The following is a 21,826-nucleotide window of genomic DNA, read 5'->3' on the forward strand; positions in this document are numbered from 1 at the left end:
CGAACATACAGGCAACAGGAGTAGGTTGACTGGGTGGAGCGAGCACATTAAATTGGGAGAAAAGAGTAATGGCGAGGACAGAGGAGGAACTGGAGGGAAGGGGTTGGGGAGTAGATTTGATCAAAACACATTGTCTACATTATGAGATCCCTAAACAATAAAAAAATAATAATTTTTAGGAAAGATAATCCCTTACAGGCATGTTGAGAGTGGCGTGTGACAATGTCTAGTAAACTAAGGAGGGCTAGCTGTAATTGTCAACCTAGAAATCACCTGGGAAGAGAGTCTCAATAGACTGCCTGTACTGGGCTGGCCTGTGGGCATATCTATGGAGGAACTGTCTCAGTTGAGTTAACTGATGGGGCTGGAGAGATGACTGAATGCAGTTCCCTCACATCCTGTGCTCCCAGTTGCCGGTAACTACAGCTACAGGGGATCTGATCTAATGCCCGCCTCTGGCTTCCACGGGTACCCACACACCCATCATACACACACACACACACACACACACACACACACACACACACACACACACACTTCCAGCACTCAGGAGACAGAGACAAGTGGATCAGGCCAACCTGGAACTAACTATAGAACTAATTCTAGGACAGCCAGGACTACCCATGAAACCCTGTCTGAACAAACAAAGTTGACGGTGTGGGAAGACCCAGTCCACTATCGGTGGCACTGTTCCCATGGGTCTGTATAAGAGTGAAGAAATGGTGCTAGCAGGAAGCAAGCAAGCAAGCATTTATTCACTCCCCTCTGCTCTCAACCGTGGATGGGATGTCATTGACTCTGCGGCTGGGATGGACTGTGACCTGCAGCCGTGAGCGCAAACAAACCCTTTCCCCACTCAGTTATGTTTGGTTGGGGTATTTTATCACGGCGACAGAAATAAAGCTAGCACAGTCTGTGATGCCTAAACAATACAATTGTTTGTCTGTCCACTCCCTCCATTTGTACAAAGGGAACCCAGAGACCCAAGAACTGGCCCACATGTCAGAGACACCAGAAGAAACTAGTTTGGTACCAAGACTAGAGTGTAAGACTCTGATCCCTCAGGGCCTCTCCACATCCCTGTCCTCTGGGACATGAGCAGAGGGATAGATGACATGGTGGTAGAAAAAAATGAAGGGCACAGATAAACACTCAGCCTTGTGAGGGTGGGATGAGGCTCTGCCTACCCCAACCAATCGTTTTCCTTTTCTCCTGCATCCATCCTTATCCGGTGTGTGTGTGTGTGTGTGTGTGTGTGTGTGTGTGTGTGTGTGTGTGTGCAGGTATACATGCATGTGGAGACCAGAAGACAACCTTAGCTATCATGGGAGTCATCACCTTTTTTTTTTTTTTTTTTCTGAAGCAGGATTTCCTACTGACTGGTAAATAAGGTTTTCCTTTCTGACAACCAGATTTTAAAACCTGAAGTAGAACTGAGCATAGTGGTACAAGCATCTTAATTCCCACTTGGGAAGCTGAAGTAAGAGGATCAAGAGTTCAAGGCCATAGTGGGATACATATGTGAGATCTTGTCTCAAAAAATAAAACACAGGAGCTGAAGAGATGGCGCAGTGGTTACGGCTGCTTTTCCAAAATGCAAGTTCAATTCCCAGCACCCTCAGGGTGATTAACAACCCTCTGCAAGTCCAGTTCCAGGGGATCATATGTCCTCTTCTGGCCTCCACCTGCATGAGGCAAAACACCCATACATATAAAATATTTTTAAAACAAAAATTAATTAAATTAAAACCTGAAATATAAAAAATAGCCATATTTTCTTGCATTGATTGAAGGCTTGTAATATGCTAGTCTTTGCATTTCCAAAACTGCCCCCTTTTTTACCACCATAATAATCATGTAAGGTGGCCATAGTATGACCATTTTAGAGATAGGAGCACTGAGGGTCTGAGAGCCTTAAGACCTTCTCCTTGGTTGGGGCTGGAGAGATAGCATCAAGAACACTTGATGCTCAAGCAGGAGGATCTGATTTCAAATCTCCAGCACCTACATAAGGAGCCAGGGATGGTCAGATGTAACCCCATCACTGTTGAGGTGAGACAGGAGGATCGCTGGAGCTTGTTGGGATCAACCTAACTCCAGGTTCAGTGAGAGACCTTGTTTCAAGACAGTAAGGTGGAGAGTGCTAGAACAGGACACCTGATGTTCTCCTCTGGCCTCACATGCACATTTCACACACACACAAATAAAATGTAATCCCAGCACTCGGGAGGCAGAGCCAGGCGGATCTCTGTGAGTTCGAGGCCAGCTTGGGCTACCAAGTGAGTTCCAGGAGAGGCGCAAAGCTACACAGAGAAACCCTGTCTCGAAAAATCAAAAAAAAATGTAATTTTTAAAATGTTTAACGATTAAAAAACAAAAAGATCATGTCCAAGGTGAAACTAACAAAAGCAGGAAGTGGGATGTAGCACAGTGATAGATACTTGCCTAGGGTGCTCGAGACCCTAGGTGCCACAGAGCACTGGTAGAAATGCGTAACTCAGTAAGTAAATACCCAGCACCCTGATGTGAACACTGACTGCAGTCTCTCTGCATGTCAGCCCTTCTGGACATGTGCTCCATGACAAACTGAGTGTCCCTTTGCTGAGCCTGGTGGCTCAGACCTGTCCTCTCTGCTCCTCAGGTGTCTGACTGAGGGTCATAGGTTCAAAGCCAACCTGCACAAATCTGTTCTAGATTCATTTCTGTTCCTGTGATAAAACACCCTTATCAAAAGCAACTTAGGACAGAAAGAAGATTATTTTAGCTTATAATTCTAGGTTATAGTCTGTCGTGGCAGGGAAGCTGAAGCAGGAACTTCAAACGGCTCACCATATCATGTCCACAGTCAAGGGCAGAGAGAATGAAAATATGCACGCTCACTTGCTCTTCCAGTCCAGTTTCTGTCGCTGTGGCAACAATATGACCAAAAAGCAACTCTGGGAGGAGAGGGCTTACTTCATCTTAGGCTTCCGAGTTAATTCTCATCACCGAAGGAAGTAAACTCAGGAACTCAGGCAAGAGCTGAAGCAGAGACCACGGAAGACTGCTGCTTACTGGCTCACGCTCATTGCTTCCTTATACAGATCAGCCCTATGTGCCTGGGGATGGCTGCCCACAGTGGGCTGGGCCCTCTCACACCAGTCAGTCAAGACAGTCTCTCACAGGCATGACTGCAGGCCATTCTTCTCTGGGCAATCCCTCAACCAAAGCTCCCTCTTCCAAGGTGACTCTAGGTGTTGTCAAGTTGGCGATAATAAGCAGGACACTTGCTTTCTTGTTTGTCCTCATTTCAATGTGTCTGCTCTGCCTAGAGAACAGTGCCATCCCCAGTAAGCTGGGTCTTCCCACATCAAGTAACTTAAGACAATCCTCCAGACATGCCACAGGCCAGCCCAGTTCCTCAATGAGGCTCTCTTCCCAGACGATTCTTAAAACTAATCATCACAAACCTGTCTTAAAAGAAAGAAAAAATAGGAGTGCTGGGCTGTAGATCAGTGAAGAGCCATACTACCAGGCCACACTCTAGATTCAACCTCAGCACCAAAACAGAACAAGCTAAGTGCACCTAACCAAAACTAGTTGGGATTGCTTTTCTTTATTTGTTCTGGTGTGTGTGCGTGTGCATGTGTGTATGTGCATGTGCATGTACGTGTGTATGTGTGTGTTGGTGTTTGTTGGTGTGGTGTGGTGTGTGTGTGTGTGTGTGTGTGTGTGTGTGTGTGTGTGTTGGTGTTTGTTGGTGTGGTGTGTGTTGGTGTTTGTTGGTGTGGTGTGTGTGTGTGTGTGTGTGTGTGTGTGTGTGTGTGTGTGTGTGTGTTGGTGTCTGTAGGCCCAAGTTTGATTACAGGTGTTTTCCTTAATCCCTTGTAACTTTATACATTGAGGCGGGACATCTCGCTGAACCTAGGGCTTAGCATTTCTGCTAGCCTGGCTACCATCTTCTCTGGGAGTCCCTGTTTCTGCCCTCCCCCCATACTGGGATTATAGTGGGATGTAGCACAAATTTTAACTGTCTTAATAATAAAAACCCGGAGTCAGATATAGGGGTAAATACTGGAAGATTGGAGAGACAGAAGAGCAAGCCACAGCTATCACCTCTTACCTCATCAACTCCTCAGCCTTAAAAGAGTGAGCTGCTGTCTCCTCCTGCCTTGTAGTTCTCTCTCCGCCATATCACTTCCTGTCTCCACCTCCCTAATGCTGGGATTAAAGGCGTGAGATCCCAAGTGCTGGGCTCAAAGGTATGTGCCACCACTGCCTGGCCTCTATGGCTAATTAGTGGCTTAGCTCCACACTCTGATCTTTAGGCAAGCTTTATTTGTTAGATCACAAACAAAATATCACCACATTTCCCCTTCTTTGTCTTAAATTAAAAAAGAAGGTTATAACTAATATAAGAAATACTATATACAATAAATACAATATATACAGGCAGTAAATACATCAACAATGTCTAGTCCATTTGCATTTGACAAATTCAGAGAAAATACTCCATAATCTATTCTATCTTGGTGAGTCCAAGTCTTGTATCTAATTCACTTTCTACCCTAACTTGCTTTATCATCCAAAACTATCTTTTGATGTCTCTCAACCTTATACACTTTACACCTCTTTGGTGAATTTTTTTCTGTAAACAAGGAAAACTATAGCTATATAACTATCTAGTCTTCAGCTCCCTAAGAAACCTGAGAAGGAAATTTGTGCTACAGTGGGGCTGCTCCATCTACCCTGCTTCTAGGTAGGTTCTGAAAATCTGAACTCTGGTCCTTATACTGAGCTACCACGCAAGTGCCCTGTTTTCTTGTTTCTCTAAGGCAGGGTCTCATGTAGCCCAGGCTGGCCTCAAACTCACTAAGTAACCAAAGAGGACCTTGAACTCCTAAATCTCCCTGATTCCACCTTCCAGGTGCTGAGATTTTAAGCGTGTACCATCAGGCATGATTTTTGTGTATGTGTGTGGTTTTGTTGATAGAGTCTCACATGAGCCACACCTGTGATTTTTAGATTTGTGTGTATGTGCATGCATCTGTGTGGATGCACATCCATGCATGTGGATGCCAGATGTTTGTGTGACAAGTTGTCAACTTGACACAAAAGCCCATCACTGTTAAGCCACAACTCTTCCTTTCTTATTCATCCCCAAGATCTCACATTAAAAACATAAATGACTTTAAAAGTCCCACAGTCTTTACAAATTCAAACACATTAAAAGTTCAGTCCCTTTGATATCGCCAATCTCTTTTAAAATCCAAAGTTTTTTCAAATTCCAAGTCTCTCAACTGTGGGCTTCAGTAAAATAATTTCTCACTTTCCCAGAGGGAAAAATCAGGCATAGTCACAATCAAATGAAAGCAAAACCAAATCCCAACCCTCCAATGTTTGGGATCCACTCACGATCTTCTGGACTCCTCCAAAGAGTTTGGGTTGCTTTTCCGGCTCCGCCATCTGCAGCAAACACAGCTTATTTTCTAGACTCTGGCTGGCTTCACTCCACTGCTGCCGCTGTTCTTGGTGGTCGTCCCGTGGCACTGGCATCTCCAAAGCACTAAGGTCTCTATTGCAATAGGGCTGCACTTTCACCAATAGCCTCTCATAGGCTCTCTTCATGGTGCCAAGCCTCAACTTCTCTGCATGACCCCTGCAGTCCTGGGCCTTCAACTGTCACTGAGGCTGCACCTTCACCAATGGCCTCTCCTGGCCTCTCACAGTCCTAAGCCTCAGCTGCTCTCTGTGATCCCTTCAGCCTTCAAAACCAGTACCACTTGGGTGACTCCTACACATTCCCAAATCCAGCTGCCAGCACAAAATACAACCTTGGCCACCTCTGGAACAGAGCTTCTCTGTGCTCTCAGGAAATACTTTCCAGAAGATGCCACCTCAGTGATGCTGGTCTCTTCTTAATCACCACTAATTTCTTAGCTCCAGCTGACCAGTATTAAGTCTCCCGGCAAAGAAAACTCTTGCTTTAGTAGTTCTGGTATCTTGTTAATCACAGCTGATTCCTCAGCCCCAGCTGACCAGAACCACAGAATTTTAATTCAAAATAACAAATGGCCCTGATAGTCTTTAAACTTCCCCCTGAAACTTCACAAACCAGGCCTCCATCCTCTGCACGGCTCTGAACATTATCTTCCAAGCTCCCACAGAACATCCCACCGAGCTGTTAACACTCAATGGCTTTTCTAACCCAGAGTTCCAAATCCTTCCACAATCCTCCCAAAAACATAGTCAGGTCTATCACAGCAATATCTCACTATGCTGGTACCAATTTGTCTTAGATAGGGTTTCACTTGCTACAACAAAACACCATGACCAAAAAGCAAGTTTGGGGAGAAAAGAGTTTATTTGGCTTATACTTCCACATCAGTGTTCATCACTGAAGGAAGCTAGGACAGGAACTCAAACAGGGCAAAATCCTGGAGCAAAGAGCTGATGCAGAGGCCATGGAAGGATGCTGCTTACTGGCTTGCTCCACATGACTTTCTAAGCCTGTTTTCTTATAAAACCCAAGACCACCAGCCCAGGGGTGTCACTACCCACAATGGGGTGGGCCCTTGCCCATTGATCACTAATTGGGAAAATACCTTAAAGCTGATCTCATGGAGGCCATTTCCTCAACTGAGGCTCCTTCTCTCTGATGACTCTAGCTTGGGTCAAATTGACACACAAAAGCGGCCACTACAGCTCCTGGTACTAACTTCTGTCTTAGTTTCGATTGCTGTGAAGAGACACCATAACCATGGCAACTCTTGTAAAGGAAAACATTTAATTGGGGTGGCTTACAGTTTCAGAGGTTCAGTCCATTATCATCATGGTGGGACATGGTGGTGTGCAGGCAGACGTGGTGCTGGAGAAGGAGCTGAGAGCCCTCCATCTTAATTCTCAAGGTAGCAGAAGTGAACTGCCCCACACTGGGCATAGCTTGAGCATATACGAGACCTCAAAGCCCACCCCCAAGTGGCACACTTCCTGCAACAAGGCCACACCTAGTCCAGCAAGGCCACACCTCCTAACAATGCCACTCTCTGTAGGCCCAGCATTCAAACACATGAGTCTATGGGGGCCATTCCTATTCAAACCGCCACACCAGAGGTCAACGTTGAGTATATTCCTCAATTGTCCTCCATCTAATTTTTTGAGACAAGATCTGCCACTGAACCTGAAGCTTGTGGATTTGGGAGGCTTGATGGCTATCTAGAGATCCTTGTCCCTGCCCTTCCCAGTTGATGAGGTTATAGGATTTTTTATATTTATGTGGGTGTTGGGAATCAAACAGGTTCTTGTGATTACTGAGAGCACACTTTACCACTGGGGCTGTCTCTCCAAACCTGATTATGGACTTTTCCAGGTTGGGCATATTTGTGTATACCTAATGAAATAATTTGGGATGGATCCCCATCTAAACCTTGGATTCACTGATATCTCATGTTTAGTTAATACACATGGCCTGAAGGTATTTCATATGCTGCTTTGCATCTCTGCATTTGTGTGTGTGGAGGGGGTGCTTTTAAATTAATCTTATGTGTGTGGAGGTTTGTGCACATGAGTGCAGTAACCACAGAGGCCAACAGAGGGCAGCAGATAGCCTGGATAGTTGAATTTCCTTGAGTGAGTTACCGCTTTCTAAAAGCTAGTGGAATAAGTAACTATTCATATTTTTTAAAAAAAAAACCCTATCTATGATTTGGGAAACAGACAGGAGAATCCCAAGTTTCAAGCTAGTCTGTGCCACATGGTAAGACCTTTCTTTTAAGAAGCACCCAAATGTGGCTCAGAGGTAGAGGGACTGCCTACCAGTTCCCTAGTGAGGAGTAGACTGTGGTGTGAGCAGTAAGTTCTGCCTAGAGTTCCCCGTGAGGGGCTGGGGAATTGGCTCCGTCGTTGAGGACTTGCCTTGCATGCTCAAGGTCTTGGATCCCACCCACAGCACTGCAAAAACCAAGTGTCTGTGAACAATGTGAGCCTGCATGTGGCAGCCAAGGGAAGCTGGGGATGTTTTGCCTCTACTTTGGACTGAGCAGAAATTTAGTGTGTTGTGGGGGGCAGAGGGGGGTGTAACCCAAGGCTCCCTGGGTCTGGAGAGCAGGAGCAGAGATTTCCTAGATCCTCTTGCAAGGTGTCAGGCCTGGAACCCAGTGTTTAATTAGGTCTCTGGGAAGGCCCCCATCTTTTCTCGCCCAGGGAAACGAGTCTGAAAAAGTGTTCCAGCTTCCAGGCAAAGGAGGGGTAGGGCTTTCCCTTCTTTTAGTGTGCCTGCTGGCTAGAAGCTGGGACAGGCTGTGCTTTAGATTCCCAGAACCCTCCTCCCAAGCCCTGGCCTGGCTCCCACCTCTGCCTGGGATGAGAGAGGACAGACGCTGGAAAAGGCGGGAGCCCCGCACCAGCCCAGAGCCCATCCTGACGTGTTTATATTTATGGGAAGATGAAAAGCAGAGACATAAGGAAACCTTGTGGGGAGGCAATGGGGAAAGAGACAGGAGTCCACACGAGGCTGTCCAGGCTTCAGGAACAGGAACAGAGCAGTGGAGGGGGTGGGTGGGATCGGAAAGGAGACTGCCGCCAAAGTCTCAGGAAAGCAAGGGCAAGGTCGCTCTGGCTCAGGTCGGCTACACTGTGGTCATTTAGAAAGAGACTGACTTAAAGTCGGATGTGGTATTTAAAGGTGAGAGGAGTAGGCTGGGGAGACGGCTGTTTTTAAAGCGCTTGCTGTACGAACATGAGTTCAGGTCCCCGGCACCCACATAAAAAGCCAGGCATGATGGTGTATGTCTAAAACTCCAGCACTTGGGATGTGGATAGAAACAGAGCGATCACAGGGTTCGCTGCCCAACCAGCCTAGCCTAAACCATGAGCTCTAGTTCTGTGACAGACTCCGTGCCACTAAAACATAAGGTGGAGAGTGATAGACAAAGACACCCAAACATGTGCATGCATGCGTGTGTGTGCGCGCACACACACACACACACACACACACACACACACACACACACGCAAGCATGCACAGGGCTAGGCATGTAGCTCAGTGAGAGAGTGCTTGCCTAGTCCCTTGACTCAATTCCCACTCCCTCACCTCCATAAAGCTTAACCAGAGAACTACTTGAAGAGGTAGCAATATTGCTTCTGGATATATGTGTAAAAGAGCTGAAACTAGGCTCAGCAAGATGGCTCAGCAGGTAGGGAAGCTTGCCACCAACCCCTGGGGACCTGAGTTCCATTCCCAGGACTCTAGTGGTAGAAGGAGAAAGCAGACTCCTACAAGCTGTCCTCTGGTGTAGAAGCACATACAATAAACAAGCAAACAAATAAATGAATGTAAAAAATAATGATAAAATAATTGAAAGTAGAGCCAGTTGGGGTACTGTCAACCCAGCACAAGTGCCACTACCGCAGGAGGTTCACAAGTTTGAGGCCCATGAGTTTCTCATTAACCAGAGGAGTCCGGCAAAGCTCTACCTAAGAAACAAAGCAAACAAAAAACATTGAAAGCAGATCGTAAACAGAGATCTCTATGAGCCTGTCCTTGGCAACTCCCCAGAAGAGCCGAAAGACAAATAAACAAACAGTTGTCTGGGCTAGAGAGAGGACTCACTGTAAAGTGCTTGCTGTCCAAAAGTGAGGACCTGAGTTCAATACCAGGAACCCACGTTTAACAGAACAGCCTGGCCGGGCGGCGGTGGAGCACACCTTTAAAGGTCTCAGCACTCGGGAGGCAGAGGCAGACAGATCTCTGTGAGTTCGAGACCAGCCTGGTCTACAGAGTGGTTCCAGGACAGCCAAGGTCAAAAAAACAAAAACCAACCAACAAACAAACAAAATCAGAGCAGCCTGGAGGAGTAGCACAAGCTATAATCCCGGTGGAGGAGACAGACAAATCTCACTGGCCAACCAGCATGGGCAAATGGGTGCATTTTAGGCCTCTGACAGACCTTGTCTCAAAAACCAAAGTGAATGGTTATTTTTGATTGTCTAATTGGCACAGTGTAGAAGCATGTGGGAACAGAGTCTTCCTAAAGGATTGTCTACACTGGGCTAGCCTGGGCATGCCTGGGGGCTTTTGGCGATTTGCTCAACTGACTGGCACCATTCCCTATAACCTAGAACTACAAACCAATAAACCCTTTCTCCCTGAAGTTGATTTAGACAGGGAATTTCATTACAACAACAGGAAATGAAACTAAGACCGGAGGAAGGGTACCCAGGGTTGACCCTCTGACCTTTACATGCATATACATATGTACACTGTACCTCCACAGACAGGAACACACATAAACACACACAGGAGAGAAATGTGGCCTATGAATACCATGGTTCTGGCTAAGAAGCAAGGAGATCCAGCGTGGGAGCCTTTTGAGGAAATGAAACCTTGAATCCCAGGCTAGGCATATGTCTTAGCCACTGTCCTATTGCTGTGAAGAGACACCGTGACCACGGCAACTCATAAAAGACACACTTAATTGGAAGCTTGTTTACAGTTTCAGAGGCTTAGTGCATTTTCATCATGGCGGCAAGCATGCCAGCAAGCATTATAGGCAGAGAGAGACTCTGGGCTCATTTGAAACCTCAAAGCCCACCCCCAGTGACACACTTCCTCCAATAAGGCCATGCCTCCTCACCCTTCTAATCCTTTCAACTAGTGCCACTCCCTGTGACTAAGCATATGAGCCTGTGGGGACATTCTTGTTCAAACCACCGTGATCCACTCCCCATAGGTTAATAGTCATAGTTCAAAACGTGTTTAGTCTAACTTCAAAAGTCCCCATAGTCTATCACAGTCTCAACACTGTTTAAAAGTCTAAAGTTCAAAGTCTCTTCTGAGACTCAAGTCAATCTCTTAACTGTAACCCCCTGTAAATCAAATCCATCTGTAAAATCAATACCACAAAGCAGATCACAACTTCCAACATGCCCAGAATAGACATTACCATTCCAAAAGGAAGAAAGGGACCGCAGGGAGGAAACACTGTGCCAAAGCAAGGCTAAAAACCAAAATTCAAACCACCACAGCATACCACTGGAGAGATGATTCCCACTGGACAAGAGGAAGATAAACCCATCTGTGTGCTGAGGAGTGGGGACTTGAGTCCAGGAGACCTCACCTCTGTTACCTCTTGACCAACAGCCCCTTTTCCCAACCTACAGGAAGATGGTTTTCCAAGGCACCTCAGCGAGAGCACAGAAGACCTCAGCCTGGATATGGGAGCCCTTCAGGGCAGCGAGTACCTCCGGGATCTGGGCTTAGGGGCCCCTTCCGACCACCAACAGTCCGAAGTGGCTATGGATCCCGAGACCCCCAGAGAAGAAGCCAGAAGAGAGCCCCTCTGCTCAAGCTATGCAGGAGATCCAGTCCTGCCTCAGAGACGCAGCTGGGAGAGACCTCGGAGTTGCTCAGAGAGCTGTCGAAGGTCAGCCCCATCCCCCCACCACTGCCTACCTTTCCGGAGGCCACAGCCAGTTCTCAGGACATATTGCTGTCCGGCCTGGTACTCAGCTGTGTGGCTTTTGCTGAGGAGATGTAGACAAACATCTCTTCACCCCAGATAGGGCACCAGTGACAGGCCAGAGAAATGATCCCGTCCAGGTCCAGCTCAGAGAACCGACTTCACTGGAGTTACTTACAGGAGTCTGGGTGAGGGATTCCTTACATGAGTGTAGATAACTCAAAAGCGGCTACATCATGAATGCCGGCTTTGACTCACCAAAGCTGCTGGGAGCCCTGTACAGCTCACGGGCAGCTCCACCAAAGAGTCTCTTCTCTCCCAGTGAGTGTGTGAACTCCTCATACAACTTGTCAGGTTCTTGAGCCCCCTTGTGAGTTTCTGAGGGTTCCCCTTCCCTCCAAGGGGAAGTTTCGATTGGGAAGAAGCATGTGTGAGCCTCTATGTGCAGGTTCCTGCGCTTACAAACACACAACATAGGGCCAGCGATGTGCCCGTGCTACTAGAGACAGCCCAAAGATGTGTTCTCATGTGAGTATCTGTGTGTGTGGATTCCTGCACATACAAACACACATGTGTGTTCACCTAGACTCCACTTGCTTCACACTCACCCTGTTAAGCCCATACCTGATGGCCTGCAAGTGGTAGAATGTCTACACAAAATATGCCCCCCACCTGCATGCTACAGACTCACGTGAGATCAAGACACGGATGGGTGCTCATCTCCCGGCACCCACAGTAGCAGCATCAAAAGTAGAGGGGCTTTGGTCACCACCACCCTGCACTGGTGTGCCTCAGCTCCTCCCAAGGGGGCTCAGGTTCCGCTTAAGTGCTTGCCTGGCGTGTGCGTGAGGACCTGGGCTCCACCCACAACATTGAAAGGGGGAAAGAAAGGAAGGAAGCTGGAAAGAGGGAAGAAGTGAGAGAGGGAGGAAGAAAGGAAACTTTCATAGAAAAAGAGAAAGGGGCGGGGGAATCTCCCTGAAGATGCAGACTCTTCCGGTATTGGAAGGTGTGAAGCCCTCTGTGTGCCCCGCCCCTCTCCCTGACGGCGGCGGGTGGGGGGGGGGGGGGGCGGGGGGCAGGGGGGGGGCTGGCGCTTCATCCCTGAGAATTCCCTCCTGCCCCGGGTGCCTAAAGCCATGGCCAGATGGATACCAGCCTCTAACACTTCCGTATCTGCTCTTCCCCCAGGCTCAGCCTTGATGCCTCCACAGTGGAGGAAGGAGCCAGTCTCCCCCGGACTCTGGCTAGCCTTGCTCTGAATCTATCTGGAGAGGGGCAGAAGACTTGGACCCAAGTGTGCTTACCTGACAGTGAGACCCCAGCAGAACCCTCAAGCAAGGTGGGCAGGACCTGCACCAACCCCACCAGTGGGCACCCTCTGGGCTGCGATGCCAGTGAAGGGCGGGAGGGAACACCTCCCCCATAGGTATCAGGAGCCACTGATCATGGTGAGGAGGAAATAGGGATCTCCCTAATTTAGCCCACGGCTGTGACATCTCTGGGCCCTGAGATACTATTTGCAAGAGTGTGTGTGTGTGTGTGTGTGTGTGTGTGTGTGTGTGTGTGTGTGTGTAACACAATACCACAGACTACACATATTACAAAGAAAGAGGATTGTTTTAGTTCATGAGTCTAGAAGTCAAGGTCAAGGGTTGTGTTTGGTGATGATTTTCTCATCAGGTGGTCCTTAGGGATTCAGTACATCACAAGGCAATGGACAGGGAATGTCCATGTATATTCCTTTGGTGTCTATCATCTCGTGTGTGCATGCATGTGTGTGTGTGTGTGCGCGTATGTGTGCTTGAGCACATGCACATCTGCACACGTGTTCAAGTGGAAACATGTAAGTTGGGAAAGAGGGTATAGAGACCAGAGGATAACCTCAATGTCATTCCTCAGTGCTGTTCATCTTCTTTTGAGACAGACTTTCTCAAGGGCTTCTGCTAAGGAAGCTGGGCATGGGTATGATGGAGTGTATCTTTAATCCCAGCACTCAGGAGGCAGGGCCAGGCGGATCTCTGTGAGTTTGAGGCCAGCCTGGTCTACAGAGCGAGATCCAGGAGAGGCACCAAAACTATACAGAGAAACTCTGTCTCCAAAAACAAAAACAAAAAAAAAAAGTAAATATAAGGTGGACAGTGAGGAAAACACTCAGTGTTGACCTCTGGCCTCCACACACGTGTGCACACAGCCACACAAACACGTACATACACTGTATATGCATGCACACTTTTTCAGTTGATTTTTATTTTTCAAGATAGGGTATCTCTGTGTAGCTCTGGCTGTCCTGGAACTTGCTCTGTAGATCAGGCTGGCCACCACTGCCCAGTTTACGTACGTACACATTCTTTAAAGGTGGACTGGGCAGTGGTGGTGCACACCTTTAACCCCAGAGCTCGGGAGGCAGAAGCAGGCGGATCTCTGCGAATTTAAGGCCAGCCTGGTCTACAGAGTGAGACCCTGTCACAAAAAATGAGTGCACTCAGGGGTGCTCCAGCCTGAACAACATTAAAGCAACCCTGGTCTCCTCTCCAAGGGCCCATGTCTAGATGCAGATGGTCAGATTTCCACCATTTTTTTTATGTACATTGGTGTTTTGCCTGCATGAGGGTGTCAGGTAGGTGCCCTGGAACTGGAATTACAAACAGCTATGAGCTGCCATGTGGGTGCTGGGAATTGAACCCTGGTCCTCTGCAAGAACAGCTAGTACTCTTAACCGCTGAGCCATCTCTCCAGCCCCAGTTTCCACCGTTTTAATACCCCACAATGGGGATTTAACTCCAACCTGAGTTTCAGACAGGATGAACCACAGCCACATCTGGAGCCACCCCAGGGTCAAAGGGTCTTCTGTAAGATGGACATGTTCCCGTCAAAGGAGAGTCATGGGGCTGGGAAGACAGCACCGTCAAAAAGGGGTCTGCTTTGCAAGCACAAGGCTCTGAGTTGGATCCCTAGGGCCCAAGTATAAAAAGCCAGGTGTGGAGGGGCATGCTTGCAATCCCAATCCTGTGGAGGAGGAGACGTGGAGGATCCCAGAGACTCACCAGCCGACCAGCATAGCCTATCTTCATTAAAACAAAACTGGTAGATTATGCTTTGAGGAATGATTCCCACAGATGTCCTCTGGGGTTTACGTGCAAGCACGCACCAGAGAGAGAGAGAGAGAGAGAGAGAGAGAGAGAGAGAGAGAGAGAGAAGGAGGGAGGATAATCTTAGCCATAAATGTTACTAGGGGGAAAGGAACCTGTCCCCGTATCCTGAAGCCTGAGCCAGGCATAGAGGCCCCTTTCCTAGGGTGCAGTCTGCAGTGAGACAAGCATGGTGGGGTCTGCAGCCAGGGAGAACAGAGACCTGAGATGGCGGCTGACGCCTGGGGAATGCATGCTCAGGACTATGGTCTGTGGCTGGGACATCTTTGTCCCTAAACATGAGCCACGGTTGGGGGGACTTCTCATTCACATGGATTTGAGTACCATGACCTCAAATATTGCTAAGAGTTCTGGGAAAGGCTTTACAGTCTGATTGAGTAGAGGGAGGCCCTGATGTGGCTGGAAGCTGGAGCTGGGAAAGGAGGTGTGGTGCCCGGGGTGCCCTTGACCTGGGGCAGGGCAGTTAATCCTGTTCCCCCAACAGGAATGTAGCTGCCCTGAGAAAAGGCTAAGATCCAAGTCAGTGCCTGTGTCCTGTGAGGAGGTCAGCTGTCTGGAACTGGCTTCTGGCTCAGACGTGTCCTCTCCACCTGTGCAAGGTAGCCAGGCCCGGGAATGTCTTTCGGACATCTCAATGACTGAGGCAGGGTAGAGCTCCATGGGCAGAGCCCCAGCTGGATCTCGGGGAGGACAGGAGCTACAGAGGGAGCGCAGGGTCACTAGGGCAGGAGGTTGGCAGTGCTACGGGTCCAGGAAGAGGGCATCGCCTCCAGTGTCTGCCATCTGCCCTTCTCTGGGGTGCCTCTAGCTCCTCTTCTTCCTCCTCCTCTCGTCTCTGGGCCCCCCTCTCCTTCACCCCTTTTTTATTTTTGTTAGTATTAATAGTGTGTGTGTGGCATGTTGGGAAGGACGTCCGCATGCCACAGCACACGTGTGGAGGTCAGAGGACAGGGGCTGGTTCTTTCCTCACACTGTGTGGGTCCAGGGGAGCAAGCACCTCTACCCACTGGGCCATCTTCCCCGCCCCCCCTCTGTCCCTCCCTCCTCCGCTCCCTTCTTTCGCCCCTCCTCTTCCCACTGTTCCTCTCTGCCTCTCTCTCTTCTCTACATCCTCTCTTTTGCTCTCTCTCTCCCTCCCTCCCTCCCTCCCTCCTCTGGCTCTCTCTTTATTTCCCTCTTGGACTCTGAATCTCTGACCAAAGACCACATTCCTTTGTCGCCACTCAAACTGTCATACAAGTCCACCCTGCTGTTTTGAGTGGGTCCGAGCCTCCCTGGCTTTACTCTGAAAGAAGGAACAGTGGGTGTAGCTCCTGAGCGTGCCTGGGAGTCTGTTAAGTCTGCCTAGACCCGTTAAGATGGTCCATGGTCTCTCCTCCCTGAGAGATTGCTGGTGTTATAGGTACAGCCTCTTATCCTTCCGGGGCTGGGGTGGGCAGGTGTAGAGCTGGACCCTTGCTCATCCCTGTGTCCCCTGTGCTGGGGACTGATTCTAGGCCTTGAACCGCCTGTGCTAGAGAACCTGGAAAAGGACCATGTGGAGCCAGACCATGTGTGAGTGCCTGTCCCACAACAGACAGAGTACCCCAGAGGACCGCTAGGGGGAGTGGGTGGAGGCTAGGGGCCAGAGGACGTAACTGCTGCTTGTAAGCAACCCTGCTGGGGCTGCTGCGGCTCATTTGATAGAGGGCTCACCTAGCATGCGCTGGACTCCATCCCTAGTACTACATAAACCAGGCATGTGGTGGTGTCTACCTGTCACCCCAGCACTCCGTGGGTGGAGGCGGGAGAACTGGAAGAGTTCAAGGCCATCCTCAGCTTGGAGGTCAACCTGAAATATAGGAGACCTTGTTTCAAAAAAAATTTTTTTTCTTGAAAAGTGACCATGCTAGTCTAATCTGGCTTAGTCTCACATAATGGGGCTTCTTTCTCAAACAACCTTTGCCCAGGAGGAAGATGCCATGGGGTCTTCAGGGCGTCCAGTTAGAGTGTGCACGGGGGCCTAGGGTCTGGTCATGGTGCAGATGTTTGTAACCCGCCCCTTCCCTAGGTTGATAGTGCAACAAGTGCTTCAGGAACTGCGACAGTACCACGGGTAAGTGGAAGGGAGCAGGTGTGAGGGCTGGGGGGGCGGGGAGAGGGGGGAGCCAAGCACGAGGCGAGAGGGAGAGACGGGGGTGTGGAAGGGAGCAGGTACGAGGGCTAGGGGCCGGGGAGCCAAGCACGAGGCCAGAGGGAGAGACTGGGGTGTGTGTGCATGAATATTGGGGGAGGCAGTATGAGGGACAAGTATGGGCGCAGACAGGGCAGCAGACAGTTCCGGGGATCCGGTAGGAAGAAGAAAGGAGCTGATGGGTGTGACGATACGTGCCTTCATCCCGGTTTGGGGGAGACTATGAGGCAGAAAGATTGTGACTTTAAGGCTAACTTGGGCTACGTAGTGAGAGGAGAAGGAAGGAGGGAGGGAGGGAGGGAGGGAGGGAGGGAGGGAGGGAGGGAGGGAGGGAGGGAGGGGAGAAGGAAGAAAAGGGAAAGAGGAGGAAGGGGAGGGTGCTGAGGAGGAGGATGGAGAGATGAGGAAAGGAAACCTAGAAGAGAATGAGGCAAACCAGAAAAGGTGTCTGTTTCCTGAGATCGGTTAGAAAACTTTCCTGATGTGCTCATGTGGTTCGTCCAAGACACAGTACCTACCACCGCCCTCTGCTGGACAGCCTGCTGTCATGTCTGTGTGCGAGCCCACAGTCACTGGTGGACCCTCAGACAGGGCCCCTGACATGCGCCTGTACTCTGAAGCCCTGGGGATGCAGAAATGAAGGATAAGGACTCAGTTGCCTGAGAACTTAGATGTCTGTCCCACTCTGCTCCTACAGGGCCCGTCAGCGAGCTCACATGCCCGTCAGCCCTGGAGGAGCCCACTCCAGCCTCACCTGGTTCGAGTTCTTGTCTGAGTAAGCACAAGCGGCCATTGGTGGCTATAGCAGGGCCTTTATGCCAAGTCCCCTAAGAGCTGACTTCACCTAGAGAGCAAAGGTTGAGACAGGATAATCATGGGTTCAAGGACTGCCTGGGCTGCAGAACAAGAGGAGGGGAAGGGACGGGGAGAGGAAAAGGAGGAAAGTGAAGGGAAGATGGGGAACTGGGAACCACACACAGGGTCACATCAGAGGGAGATGGATTCCAGGAGGACCTCCCAGAGTGGCCTGAGAGTGGCCTGGAGCCCTTTGTCACCTCCTTCCCACCCTCTAGGAGTGAGGACGGTGGGGGCAAGAGTGAGAAGACAGACAAGAGCACCAGAGTGAAGCGCAGCCTGAGCTCCCTCCGAAGCAGGGTCACCAGGCAAAAGGAGAAGGTGAGGGGGCTGAGCTGGAGCTAGGGGGCTCACGCTTCCTTCCCCAGCTCCATAAAGTACCATTGACTCAGGAACCCCGGGATTCAAGCCAGGACAGGATATGGGGAGGTGGAGAGCACAAAAGGACCAGATGTAAGTTCTCCAGCTCTGAGGGGAAAGGTATCGCGGCAGTCCAAGGAATACCACAAAGTCACACCCAACAAACCTCACACAAGAGATGCTTGGGGAAGGAAAGACCCAGGAGGGTGGCTGCCTCTGCTCAGGTGAGAAGCAGCAGAGAACTGAGCAGAACACAGGGTTTATATAGGATTTCCTGGGGGTGGGGGAGTGGGGGGGTGAAGATTTCCAGGGTACAGACTGGTATGAGTTCAAACCCAGAGCTTGGGCTTTTTGACTGTGTAGGGCAGCGGCTGGGTCCAGCCATTAGAGCAGTTAGACTGTTCTGTGGGTGGAACCTGGTGGTTGGGGGTCCTCAGGGGAGGGGTCTGACCACTCGTGTGCTTCAAGGGGCTTACACCAGACTGTGCAGAAGACATCCTGAGACCCACCATTGTCTCGTGCAGGGGAAGAGTCCCGCGCATCTAAAGGATAAGATTCAGGATGCTCCAGGGAGGCGGGAGTGTGTCAATGGGCACCAGCTGGTACGAGGAACCTTCCTGGGCCACTCTAACTGTCCTCTGTGTGGCAAACCTTTGCTGAGCTCAGGTGAGTCCAGCCCCATCCATCCACCCAAGGGGTGCATCGCCCCCTCTCTTCCTTATGGCCCTCATTCTCTGGTACATTCTGACTCTGTTTCACCGGTGTGAGCAAGTATCAGCAGCAACCTGGAGAGAAGCAGAGGGACCAGTCAGTCTCTGAGGACGATGACTAAGCTCCCTAACTCAGCTTTGGCCTTGTAAAAAATCCAGCAGCACCGGGCAATGGTGGTGCACGCCTTTAATCCCAGCACTCCGGAGGCAGAGGCAGGTGAATCTCTGAGTTCGAGGCCAGCCTGGTCTACAGAGTGAGTTCCAGGACAGCCAGGACTGTTATACAGAGGAAACCCTGTCTTGGGGGAAAAAAATCCGAAGGACCTAGACTCAGGCAGGGTATTTATCTGATGTGGTGACAGAATACCTGGTACTTACTGGCTAAAATCTCAGAATTAGTTTGTCGTAGTTCTGGGGCCTGGCTGGCCAAGGTCAAGGTATCTACAGGGTGTCAGGTTCCTCCTAGCTTCTGCTAGCTCTACAGCTTGTGACATCATCGTCCTGCAATGTTCTCATTGGGGTCCCAAACGCTCTTTTCTTTTTCTTTCTGTTGTGTGCACCTACCTATAGGTGTTCATGTATGCACACCAAAGGGCAGCCTTGGCAGGCCTTCCTCATGTGCCCTCCCACCTTGTTTCATGTGTGATGTGTGCACAGGTACATCCATGGACATGTATGCACGTGTGTGCACATGCATGCAGAGGCTGGAGAGTAATTCTGGCTATTTCCCTCTGTCGCTCTCCACTTCATTTTTGAGACAAGGTCTTCACAGAACCTGGAGCTTGCTGATTCAGCTGCTGCCTGCAAGCCCCAGGGACCCTCCTATCTCTGCCCCTCAGTCATTCGTTCATTCATTCACTATTTTACGTGGGTTCTGGAGGATCAAACTCAGGGCCTAGTGCTTGCAAGGAAAGTGTTTTTACTGACCGTATCATGCCAGCCTCCAAGCTTCCTTCCTTTAAGGCCCCCACCATCATGTTGGAGTTGGGACTCAACCTGGTCCATTATGAAGCTCATTGTGAGTCAGGATAAGCACATGTGCAAGAGCTTGCACTTTATTTATTTTTATTTTCTGTGTGAATATGTGTGTGAATACAGAGGTCAGTTCTCGTCTCTCACATGTGGGTTCCCAGGAATGGAATTCAGGTCATCAGTCTTGGTGGCAAGATCCTTTACTGAGCCATGGTCTTATTCTGCAATAAGGGAAGGGAAGGGGCTATAATATGAATTGAGAGGAGACAGTTCAACCCATAGCATGGAGTTTCCTCCCTTTGGGGGCTGCCCAAAACTGCTGGGCTGGACTGGCGTGAGTCTGTGCTTAGCAAACGGTCCTAGGTTCTGGGAATCCCCAGGGAGAGAGGACTCTGATTGTCACTGGGATTTAGAACATTGCCCTTTTGAAATCAAGCCAAATTTCGAAGAGAATTAAAGAGTAGGTAGTATGGGTTGCCTCTTAGAAAACATGTGTGTGGTTTTGGAGATATGGGTCAACTGGTAGAGCATTCCTAGCATGTACAAAACCCTGGACTCCACCTTCAGCATGGGAGGTGCATGTCTGTGATCCCAAAACTCAGGAGGTAGAGGCAAGAGGATCAGAAGCTCAACACTGAAGTAGGTTAGATTGTGAATTCAAGGGCAACCTGAATACATGAGAGTCTATGGTGTGTGTGTGTGTGTGTGTGTGTGTGTGTGTGTGTGTGTGTGTGTGTGCAGTTTGTAGCAAGAATTCAAACTATAGAGTATTTAAAATCAAGATTCAGGCAAGTTCAAGGTTCAAGTGCATGACATCAGCACTATTGGCCTTTGAAAGGGCCAAGTAATTCTCTTAGAACAATGATCCTGACCAATAGCACATGCCTAATGTTATGAGAAAATGTCTCCAAACATGGTCAACTGTCTGGAGTTGGTGCTGGGCAGAGTAGCCCCAGGTGAGAATGAGTTTCCTGAGACTACTAGGAGGCCCTAGGGTGTGCATAGACTTTGAAGGAAGAACAGACCTAGAGCCTCCCAGACACTGAGTGGCAGGCTTTTCTTCATCATCTGCCCCCTCCTTCTTTTCAAAGTGTTGTTCTGCTATGGTTCCAGGACTATGGATGTTCTGCCTGTGGCTACTACTGTTTATTGTAATGGTGACTGAACCCAGGAGACACAACACATTAGCCAGTATTCTACCACGGAACTATGCCCCCCAGCTCCTCACTGGGGGATTCTAGGCAGGTAACCTACCACTGAGATACACCTCCAGCCTGCTTTTTACTTTTTGAAACAGAATCTCTTAGTTATCCAGGCTGCCTTTGAACTCTCTCAGCAGCCCAGGAAGACCTTGAACTTGCTGTATTTCTATTTGAGTAGGTGTGACATTGTGGTTTCTTTCTTTCTTTTTTCTTCTCTCCTCTCTTCCTCTTCTCCTCCACCCCATGACCTCCCCACCTCCCTTTTCTCTCCCTGCCCCTCTTTCTCTCTCTCTCTCTCTCTCTCTCTCTCTCTCTCTCTCTCTCTCTCTCTCTCTCTCTTTCTTCCTTCCCTCTTCCTCTCTCTCTCTCTCTCTCTCTCTCTCTCTCTCCCTTCCTTTCACATAGCCCAGACTGCTCTCAAGTTCTAGTCCTGGGATTACCACCATGTATCATCACAATCAGTTTATGTGGCGCTGGGTGTGGAACCCAGGGCTTCACGCATGTCAGACAAGCACTCTACCGACTGAACCCAGTCTTTACCCTCCCTCTCTGGACGTATTGCCTGCTGCTGCATTTAGGTAACAATGGTGGAAGTGAGTCATTTACAGCAAGTTCTGCAAAGCCAGACTATTTTCTGGAGGGCTTTTTAGAAAAACACACTGGCTCACCCCTGAGCCAGATGGCCCAGCAGTGAGCAAAGAGGACTGATTGGGTGGTCTACCAGAGCTGGCTGATCAATAAACCCCAACAAATATGTCCTTGACAGACAACAGTTCCCGCAGCCTCCAATTCCTTGAACGGAAGGTTGTGATCCCGAAGACTTTGTGCAGATAACAGCAAGGGGCAGCCTTGCTGAGTACTTCCACTGTCCCAAACACCTAACTCCTTGAAGGGCATCCTCATCTACCTTTACATCTCTTTCGTAGATGAAGAGACTGAGGCTGAAAGAAAGATTCCACATTTG

General features: G+C 49.4%; 1 protein-coding gene across 1 annotated transcript in view; it reads left to right on the plus strand.

The window, feature by feature from the left end:
* Arhgef18 (Rho/Rac guanine nucleotide exchange factor 18) overlaps positions 1–21,826 on the plus strand; it is a 106,200-nt gene that overhangs the window by 10,457 nt on the left and 73,917 nt on the right. Inside the window, exons 3-10 of the mRNA XM_052754632.1 lie at positions 11,140–11,402; positions 12,630–12,780; positions 15,075–15,189; positions 16,087–16,144; positions 16,641–16,685; positions 17,461–17,538; positions 17,837–17,939; positions 18,503–18,644. Coding sequence (XP_052610592.1) covers positions 11,140–11,402; positions 12,630–12,780; positions 15,075–15,189; positions 16,087–16,144; positions 16,641–16,685; positions 17,461–17,538; positions 17,837–17,939; positions 18,503–18,644 — 955 coding nt within the window. The remainder of the gene's footprint in view (positions 1–11,139; positions 11,403–12,629; positions 12,781–15,074; positions 15,190–16,086; positions 16,145–16,640; positions 16,686–17,460; positions 17,539–17,836; positions 17,940–18,502; positions 18,645–21,826) is intronic.

Source organism: Peromyscus californicus, unplaced genomic scaffold, assembly GCF_007827085.1.
Source record: "Peromyscus californicus insignis strain IS unplaced genomic scaffold, ASM782708v3 Scaffold_2__1_contigs__length_46816999, whole genome shotgun sequence".
NCBI classification, from domain to species: Eukaryota; Metazoa; Chordata; class Mammalia; order Rodentia; family Cricetidae; genus Peromyscus; species Peromyscus californicus.